The sequence below is a fragment of the Wolffia australiana genome, chromosome 7 (assembly GCF_029677425.1).
Source record: "Wolffia australiana isolate 7733 chromosome 7, ASM2967742v1".
Classification (NCBI taxonomy): domain Eukaryota; kingdom Viridiplantae; phylum Streptophyta; class Magnoliopsida; order Alismatales; family Araceae; genus Wolffia; species Wolffia australiana.
In genome coordinates this window covers 15,020,001-15,030,197 of record NC_135841.1, presented here as the reverse complement: position 1 = coordinate 15,030,197, position 10,197 = coordinate 15,020,001, and the positions used below count along the sequence as shown (strand labels likewise).

The window sequence follows — 10,197 nt, the reverse complement described above, 5'->3', positions numbered from 1 at the left end:
TCGCCGTCTGAACTGTAGCGGTGGATGGGGCACGAGTAGTGTGAGCCATCGTCGTGGATGTATCGTCGATGGAGAACTCGTTGCTCTCCACTATACTATATGCCTGATCTACTGACGTTGGATTCTGTTCCAACACCTTAGCTCCTAGCTCGGGACGTAATCCATGCACGAAGAGTGCAATCTGAATATGTGGGCTATTGACAAAGCGGCAGCGCATACGGTACTCCTCGATGTAGTCACCAACCCTGCGCCTACCTTGCTTGAGATCCATCCACTTGAGGAGGAGACGTGTCATGTAGAGCTTAGGAATATACTTATGCTTAAGCTTTCTCGACATGACTTCCCAAGTGATAGGTAGATCTCCATGTCGTCTCGCGGCATCCTTCTCGTTCTTCCAGAATATTTTGGCCTGGCCTCCAAGTTTGGCCTCGGCATATGCGACGCAAAGGTCGTCATCTATATCATACCACTGGAAGTTACTCTCTAGATCGGACTCCCAGTCCGTATATTCTTTCGGATTCCGCGTGCCTTCATAGACGGGAACCTCTATTCGGACACTCTTCTGAATCATGGCTCGGTGGGCCTCCCTTCTATGATCTCTATCATCGTCATCATGACGACGACAAGCGGTTCCAAGGGCTCCGGGGCGTGAGCTGGGGCATAATAGGCCGGACGATCTTCCTGCTGCACAAGAGGTCTCGGTGGTGCATCGACTATCCTCAGGGCTGGAGGCGCCTGCTGCGTATATGGGCCAATGTGTGGGGTGCCGGTGTACGGTACATAGGCTGCGGGAGCAACCGGCTGTGCCGCAGGGGTAGCCGAGGTTGTATAAGGCTCACGTGGCCCGTAAGTCGGCGGCGGCGCGTAAGTCGGCACTGACGCGTAGGTCAGCGCCGGTGCATAGGTCGGTGCCGGCGCATAGGTCGGCGTTGGAGCGTAAGTTGGGCCGGTGCGTGGGTCGGCCCTGGGGCATAAGTAGACTGTATCGTCGCCATGGGCGCACTAGGTGCCCCGTAGGGACCATGAAGGTCATACGTAGGTGCGTAGGTCGGCATGGACCCATACGTTACTGGGTTCACATGGGATACCGGTGGGTAATAAGGCTCATCTCGTACTGGTGGGTGATCATGCGTCGAGAACTGAGCCGGGGCCGGCTCGTAAGGTCGACCCTGATAATCCTGACGACGTACTTCCGGTCGATACCCTGCCGTAGCGGAGGCCTCTTGTCGGGGTGGGAATCGCCGCTCCGGATAGTTCTGTGGTCGTTCTTGGTAGTAGTATCGATCCTCGTTGTGTTGCGGAGGACGATATCGGCCGGTCGAAGGCTGTCTTCGCTGCTGCTGTCCCCATGGCGTCTGTCGTGGCTGGTAGGGGCGCGTCGGCGGCGCGTACGGTTGTGGCGGCACATTGGAAGGCAGCTGGGACTCCATGCTATCACTGGCCGGCGCTTTCCCGTGTCGTTGGACGACACCGTCGGATCGTGATGGCGAGTAGTGAGGATTCGCCGTCGCTCTCGGCGCCGTTGGCACTGTTGTCTGCCCGAGGTCTTCAACCCGTAGCGGAGCCGTCATCACAGGCGGCTCGCTAGCGTGAGTAGGGTGCGTAGGGGAAGAACCCCTACGGGCGCGAGTAGAGGACTCGGCCTCGATGACGTCCGGCACAGCAGCCTGAGGAAGTGCTAAAATGGGATCTTCCGTAAGAAGATCTGGAAATTCAGGATCAAACAGTGGATCCTCGTCGTGCAATGCACCATCCTCGGCGGGCCATAGTTGGCCGCGTGTTTGAACCATCCTATGACCAGATATCTCGTCTTCTAGGGTTCGTATCTAAGATGATGCAATGACGAGTAAAATGCAGTGTATGAATACACTTTCAATGATTTTCGAGAAATGAATGCATTCAAGACGTACGAAAATGGTTTTTTCTTTAAAAAATATATCTAGGACCGACAGTGCTAAGCACGGAGGTTAGCACGATCGGCTCTGATACCAATTTGGTGTAACACAATGATCGAATTTGAGATCTCGCGTCACGTCAAGACGATGGACACCAAGACACAGTTAATGACATGGTATATTAAGATGATTCGAGAAAAAAAAAAATAATGAGAATAATAATACGGGAAGTACGTAGGTCGCCGAATGATCCAAGGCACAGATCACTTATACGAAACGAGACGGGTTTCGTCTTAATCAGGTTCCCAATGATCGATATAAACGGCTTGAAAAGACGACGTAGTGGGTAACGATTTCTCGTCCATGAGCGTCGATTCTATCAACGTAAGTGGTCAAATCCGATACCGTCAAGAAAGTTCCTAACACAATGGGGTGGCTATTCCTAAATTGTCACATTCACTTCTCACCCGGCAGAGGAGCAATCGAGAATCAGCACTGAAAGACGTATAATCAAGACACAATGTAAAAAGGAGAGGAATGGGCTGACCAGATCTGGAGGCGTCGTCGTCAATGAAGTCTTTAGAAAAAAAGCTCGGGCAGAATCTTCCACCGTGGAGGTAAATACGATGGAGTGGCTGGCCCTGGACGTTTGGGAGTCTCTTCACAACAACAATACGGTAGGGAAGGTCAATCAGTTAACCCATAAGCCCTCCAATTCCAAACGTCGTTCACGAGCAAGCTATCCATCAGCCTGGCTGATATTCCACGTCGATAAATAACAAGGCCCGAGGAGCGTTCGAGGGAGAATCTGCGTGGGGAAATCCGGAACGGGCAGACTGTTGAACGAGTCGATTTCCCCGGAGATGATGACGGTGGAGAAATGCCGCGGAGGAGGATCTCACGGCGGCGCTCCTTGGGATCGATTATAAGAACGGTGAGAATCAATTAGAAAGAGACGACCGATGAAAATTTGCGTCGACGATTTTTTATTCTCCCGTGGCAAATGTTGGGTTCTCGGGGAGTATCAAAGGGACGGCAGCGTGGACGTGCGATCTTCTTCTCACACGATAATTTCTTCTAGAATGCAATCGACACTTTTTTTTTTCTTCTCTCCAATTTGATGAGCTCTTCCTTCTACGGTGAATGCACGATCAAGAGATTGACGATGATGAGATACAAATCACTGGACTGGCAAGATCTGCTCCAGTAATTTGATGCTTCTTCTTCCTGCGAGATTTCCTTCTTCTTCGACGATTTTCTTCAGAGCGCACGCACGATGAATACAGCAAATAACATGTTATAACTATGAACAGCACAGAAATACTGTCAACTCAACAACACGATCTGACAATTTCACCAAAATGACTTCATCCTCTTGTTCCTTCCGAAAGAAAACACCATAACACTTCTTCAGAAAGGGGAAAACACACGATAACTGCCAACAAGACAAACTCAAAACGAGATCTGGGGTTCATTCAACAATGACTTCTTTTTTCTCCCCCCCTCCACGTCCACCCTTCTCTATTCTTTATAGAGGGGAAGTGGACGTAGTGGGGCTTAATTGGGCCCCCTTCTTAAAGGAGAAAGCTTAGTGGACTTTCCCTTTAAGAGAGATCTTTAGGGGGAGAAGAAAGCCCAACATGGATTTCCTCCCCCTAAAGATGACACTTAAACCGAATTAAAATAAAAACACGCATGAGGGAGGCCCATACTCACGCAGGAGGGGCCTCCCGATAATCCAAAGACAACGAGTAGAATGAAAACAACATAAAGATACACGACGTAAAGCGATAAGACGATATCATTTCTCAGGATTGGTAGTGAAATTGTAGATTCTTCACGTCCGCTCGGGCTTCACGACGTGGTTGGCGACGGATCGGGGCGTGGTCGACTGGATGGTCCTCCATCAATTACCCTTTATCTTTATTCTTTTCATGCATTAAATGATTATAAGCAAGCCAGAATTTTTCACCCATTTTTGCAATCAGCATTAGTGAGATGAGAAATAATAAAGGGTTTACGACTCTTAATTCAGGTAATTTCATTCTTCAGGCTTCTTCTAGGACTTCTGTGTATAAAAATCACTCTACATTAGTCTTCATAAATATAGAGTTTCCACACCAAACATTGCACAACACTGAATAGTAAATATTCATTTATCTCTTTTGCACTTGACTACGTGTGATTATTTGACAACATGACTATCCGTTAAAATAGTGACTTTGACTGTCCATCGAGAACTAATAACAATTCCAATACTGTTGACAAATACTCTTGTGAATACTCTAGCGTATTGAAAATGTGGTTCCGCAACATGTTTTTCCATTGAAAAGTGAATCAGATAAAGTAAAGTTGGACTGAAAGTTCTTCTTCGAGTACAATATACAGGTACAAAACGGACGTAACTTCAAACTACAATATCAAAGGGTCTCGCGGAGTAAAAAAGTAAGATAGTTGAGTGCGCTTCAGAACAGAGCTTCAGGAGGTTTTTTCAACGCGGACAAGATTCAACAAGCTCGCATCCACTATAGAGAGAAAGAGAAATCGGCCGCTGGATAACAGATGGAGGCTCGTTCGTCATCCTTTACAGCGATGGCTCATCAATTCAGCTGTTCATGCAGTGGTTGATTTTCCGTACTCCCAAGTGAAATCGGACGATTTTGTTCATTCCCTTGGGGCATGATTGGAGTTCGTACATTCAACACCAGTTGAACGCAGCGGCAAAGTCAACTACGCTGGTACTTACAATGTACAGGGCAGATCAACTCAAGAAACGCTCAAGAAGGCTACCGATAGAGAAGCCATTCTTGGGCCACGAGTTATACCTTTGAGGCTGGATACTGTCGGGTACTCGTTTGACGTTAAGCCTTACGGTGTGTCCGATTTCCTTGCGCAGAGCTTCAATCGTCTTGGCGTCAATGGCGTGGCCGGAAGCGTCGCGGACGTAGAAGACGTCGAGCGCTTGCTCGCCCACCGTCGTCACGCCTGCCCTCGTCACGGAGAGCCCGTTCTCTCTCAGCACCCTCGTCACGTCTGATAGCAGCCCAACTCTGTCACGTCCGCATAGCTCCAAGCTTATTCCCTGCCACATCATTCACTCCAATGCAATCAGCTTGAGATGGATAAATAGATATATAAATACATAAAGTAGTTATATAGATATATATAGATCGATAGATGGGTAAGTAGATAGATAGATGGGTAGGTAGATAGATAGATGGGTATAGAGATAGAAACATAGTAGATAGATGGAGAGAGAGGAGGAGGAGGAAGGGAGGGAGAGAGATAGATAAATAGATAGATAAAGATAGAGAGAGAGGGAGAGGGAGATAGATAGATAGATAGATAGATAGATAGATAGAGATAGAGAAAGGAAGAGAGACCAATATATAGATAGAGATAGAGAGAGAGGGATAGGGAGAGAGATAAATAGATAGATAGAGATGAAGATAGAGTGAAAGGGATAGAGAGAGGGAGAGAAACGAATTTGTAGATAGAGAGGGGGATAGGGAGAGGGATAAATATATAGATAGAGAGAGGGAGAGGGAGAGGGAGAGGGAGAGAAACGAATATGTAGATAGAGATAGAGAGGGGGATAGGGAGAGGGATAAATATATAGATAGAGAGAGAGAGAGGGAGAGGGAGAGGGAGAGAGAGAGAGAGAGATTCAATAAATAGAGATATACATATATACCGAGATAGATAGAGGGAGAGAATGGCATATAGAAGATAGACTGACCGATAGACTGATTGATAGAATAGATAAAAGGTAAGACGGATGGAATGGTATCGCTAGAGAGAGAGAGGTACATGAATGGAGCGTGAGAGAGAGAGAAAGATGGATAACAATATGGATACAGAGATGCATAGAGATTGAAAGAGAGAGAAGGGGAGTAAAAGAGAGGGATATAGATAGATAAATAGAAAAACCCATGGATTGATCAGTATATGGAAAAGATAAATAGAAGAGATACAATGACAGATAGAACGGGTAGCTACATAAAGATAGGTAACTAGATAAGACAGACAGACTGGAAAGAACAGATAGGGTGGATAGAATAGAGAGACCGATAAAGGGATATGGAATGTACAGATAGAAAAATAGTTATTAAAAGATATAAAATAGACAGACAGATCCAAGCTTGAAGGAAGTTGACGTACGTCGGAGGTTCTTCTTTTTATCGCCGCCTCGAGGCACTTAACGACGCGTTCCTTCTCCTCCTTGGACTCTAAAGTGCAGCCATCGGCGTGCCGGATATAATACTCCTGCAATCCAAATCTCGGCATTTCAGCAACTGACGGCAGAAAACTCAACCAATCCTCGGGAAAAAAACTGATAAAATTGAACCTGCCGCGCGATAGGGCCGTCGGAGGAGATGGAGGCGTGGAAGACGACGAACTGCATATCGGTGAGGGTGCAGACGATGTCAAACAGCAGTTTAGGCCTATCCTTGCACTGGACATTGACCACGGAGTAGCCCTTATCGTCGCACTGGTCGACGGTGATGGCGGGTTTCATCTTGCCGCCTCTATCGCCGCCGTCTCCGGCGACGCCCTCGTAGTCTTTGTCCGCGGCCATGAGCTGGTGGAGGCGGCGGTCAACATGAGTCCCGCCGAGGGAGAAGCTGGTCTTGGCCTCTCGCCGGTCGTCTCCCCAGACGCTGAGAACGTTCTTCAGCTGCTCTTCCATCGCTCGGAGGCGATCTGGGTCGTCGACGTGGCCGCCTGTCTCGCCGTCGTTGACGTAGACGACGCAGGCGACGCGCGTGTTGTGGGTCCAGACCTCGGCGGCGAGAACGTTGCAGCGCAGGTTCGTGAGGACGGCGAAGATCTCGGAGAGAAGGCCGGGGCGGTCCGCGCCGATGAGCTCGATGGCGGTGCAGTTGCCGGCGGAGTGCATGCCCACCGCCTTTCCCGGCAGCCAGGCGGCCCCGCTCCTGCTCAGCGCCTTGCTCTTTGGGCCCAGCGCCTTGAAACGGATCGAATGGCGAATCAGGATGGAGAAATGTTGAATTAAGAGGGCGAGAGTATACGGGTTTTGGTTGAATTTCCTCACCATCTCGATGGATTCGATCACTTTTTTGTCCGTGACTTTCATCCCGTGCTGGTCGGTAACGTGGAACACTGCAAGGGGAGAGGGGGGGAGTATGGAGGTGAGTTTTATAGAAGTAGTTTATAGATCTACAGATATACACATCTAGGGGTGGTTATAAATTAAAGCAATGTGTAGAGAGATGGGGACAGAAAGAGGGAGAGATAAAAAGAGAGACAGAGATAGATAGATCGAGATAAAAAGGGAGACCGACAGACAGACAGACAGATAGAGATAGATAAAGATAAAGAGAGGGGCAGAGAGGTAGATAGATAGAAAGATAGAGAGAAAGATAGCCAGAGATAAATACAGAGAAAAACATAGAGAAATAAATAGAGTCAGTGATACATGAGAGAGAGAGACAGACAGACAGAGAGACAGACAGAGACAGAGACAGAGAAAGAGATATATATGTACATATATCAGTGAGAGAGGAAGAGAGACACAAACACACACACACTAATATATATATATATTAGTGAGAGAGGAAGAAAGAGAGATATATATCACTGAGAGAGAGAAGGGGAGAGAGAAGATATATATATCAGTGAGAGAGAGAGAGGAGAGAGAGAGAGAGAGAGAGAGAGAGAGAGAGAGAGAGAGAGAGAGAGAGAGATACCGTCCATGAACCATCCGCCGTCGGAGGAGATGTAAGCCTTAGTGATGGTGAGGTCGAGGTCGCTGAGGACCTGCACAACTTCGAGAAGAATTCCAGGGCGGTTCATGCTATCCACCTGTGGATGAGAGAGATACCGTTGGAGAGAAGGGGAGATGAATTGTTCGAATCTTCCCATCTCACGAAAGAAAATCGTTAAAAGTGTAGCGTTTCCATCTGAGACGGGGATATAGATAGATTGACGTACAGGCAAAGTAGAAATTGTGCTTTAGAGGTAAAAAACAGGGGTACAACGAAGGAGATGGTCCATATACATATAGACAGAGAGAAGAGATAGATATAAAGACACAGACATGGAGATAGATAGATAACTAATTAGATAGATGGCTGGATAAATAGAGGAGAGAGAGGGAGGGGTAAAAGAGATAGACAAAGAGAGAGAGACGGGTAAAAGAGATAGACAGAGAGAGAGAGAGAGACGGAGAGAGAGAGAGATATACCTTGACAAGGGTACAGTCGCTGCAAGTCGAGTTATCGATCGATACTCTGCAGAAGAGAAAGAAAGAAGAAATCCATAACGAATCAGACGCAGAAAGGGATTTCAGTCCGTGAAAGAGAGTATGGAATAAAGAGCAAGAGAGAGAGAGAGAGAGAGAGAGAGAGAGAGAGAGAGAGAGAGAGAGAGAGAGAGAAAGCTTACCTAGGTGGGTTGATCCGCTGACTAAGGTTTTCGTATTCCGGGTCGAAGTACGGCCAGCAGGCTCCACGCTCCATTAGACCCGTCTCTTTATTCTTCTTTTTCTTCTTCTTCTTCTTCCTTCTCTTCTTCTTCTTCTTCTTCTTCCTTCTCTTCTTCTTCTTCTTCTTCTTCTTCTTCTTCTTCTTCCTCTTCTTCTTCTTCCTTCTCTTCTTCTTCTTCCTCCTCTTCTTCTTCTTCCTCTTCTTCTTCTTCCTTCTCTTCTTCTTCTTCCTCCTCTTCTTCTTCTTCCTCTTCTTCTTCTTCCTTCTCTTCTTCTTCTTCCTCCTCTTCTTCTTCCTTCTCTTCTTCTTCTTCTTCTTCTTCCTCCTCTTCTTCTTCCTTCTCTTCTTCCTCTTCTTCCTCTTCTTCTTCCTTCTCTTCTTCCTCTTCTTCCTCTTCTTCTTCTTCTTCCTCTTCTTCTTCCTCTTCTTCTTCCTCTTCTTCTTCCTTCTCTTCTTCTTCTTCTTCCTCTTCTTCTTCCTTCTCTTCTTCTTCTTCTTCTTCCTCCTCTTCTTCTTCCTTCTCTTCTTCTTCTTCTTCTTCTTCTTCTTCTTCTTCCTTCTCTTCTTCTTCTTCTTCTTCCTCGTCTTCTTCCTTCTCTTCTTCTTCTTCTTCCTCTTCTTCTTCTTCTTCTTCTTCTTCTTCTTCTTCTTCCTCTTCTCTGTTTCTTCTCTTCTTCTTCTTCTTGTTCTTCTTCTTCCTCTTCTCTGCTTCTTCTTCTTCTTGTTCTTCTTCTTCCTCTTCTCTGCTTCTTCTTCTTCTCTGCTTCTTCTCTTCTTCTTCTTCCTCTTTCCTTGCTTAACCGCGGCCTGGAAAAGAAAACGTGGAGAGATGAGATAGCTCACACGACGGCCGATTCTCCCGAGAAGATATCGCGGACAGCCTCACTGTAAAGCCCCAAAGTATCGCAGTATTTATATTAATGGGGGAAGTTTCTTGTTTCTATCGTGGGGGATCAATAATCGGCGTGTGGTCTCTGAGCGAGGTACAGAGCAAACAACGCCTCCATGAGTGAGGGGAATGCGATAAGACTCCCCGGCAACTGTCCTATCTGTCTTGAATCCCGTCCACCACTTGGCGGCGCCAAAGGATTCGCCCAGCCAGTCTAATCTCCTGCCCTGTCGTCGTCGAATCCCGGAGAATCTACGGAGCCGATGCGCAAACCCATGACAAAGTTTGGGGAAAAACCGATACTCCATCGCATTCAGCACTTCAACTTAGCGAAGATTCGCGAATATCTTATTGCGTGGGCGGCAGAGAAAATCAATTTTTTATTCGAGTGTGTCGTTTGAACGGGTCGCATCAAGATTTTTCTCTTACGCTCAAACCCGTTATGGAAACTAGGATTCTTCATCTGGTGAAGCGATGGAGTTTAAAGAATCCGGAATCTAACTATTTTCCCCTCGTTTTATTTTTTTTACCCCAAGGAGAAAGGCGGAAGAAGAAGGGCAAAGGCCGAGTCTGCAGCGCTGTTTCTCTGAGAGACGGCAGTAGCGGGGACAAGATTCCACTGACCCGTCAAATCCCACGTCGGCAACTTAAAAAAACAATTAAAAAGAACCGATCTTTCTCCTCCGCCCATTTGCTAAGTCGAGATTGCAGCAAGTGGGTCGGCGAGAGAACGCGAATCCGCCACGTCCTGCATGAACTGTGGGGCATCCAAGGGCCAAGAACAATCCCACGAATAGGAAGATGAACGGTACGGATCTTCCGAATGCGATTTTCTCTAAAAATAATAGTATTTTTGAGCTGGGTTTTCGCCGCAGAGACCCCACGCTCGAAAATCTGTGGTTTTGAGGTTTACAACGGAAAAGGAGAAAAATACTCGCAGAGAAAAAGAAGAGGGAAACCACGG

General features: G+C 47.2%; 1 protein-coding gene across 2 annotated transcripts in view; it reads right to left on the bottom strand.

Moving 5' to 3' along the window:
• Positions 1 to 4,228: 4,228 nt before the first annotated feature.
• The window catches only part of ACR3 (ACT domain repeat 3), a 6,354-nt gene continuing 385 nt past the window's right edge, over positions 4,229 to 10,197 (bottom strand). The window contains exons 2-8 of one of the 2 annotated variants that reach the window (XM_078577838.1): positions 8,304 to 9,151; positions 8,104 to 8,149; positions 7,607 to 7,721; positions 6,952 to 7,019; positions 6,244 to 6,864; positions 6,057 to 6,161; positions 4,229 to 4,977 (exon numbers count right to left, since the gene is read on the bottom strand). In XM_078577838.1, the coding sequence (XP_078433964.1) occupies positions 4,657 to 4,977; positions 6,057 to 6,161; positions 6,244 to 6,864; positions 6,952 to 7,019; positions 7,607 to 7,721; positions 8,104 to 8,149; positions 8,304 to 8,377 (1,350 nt within the window). In that variant the 5' untranslated portion in view covers positions 8,378 to 9,151 and the 3' untranslated portion in view covers positions 4,229 to 4,656. Of the gene's footprint in view, positions 4,978 to 6,056; positions 6,162 to 6,243; positions 6,865 to 6,951; positions 7,020 to 7,606; positions 7,722 to 8,103; positions 8,150 to 8,303; positions 9,429 to 10,197 lie in introns of those variants that run through there. The other variant, XM_078577837.1, reaches the window with a different exon arrangement.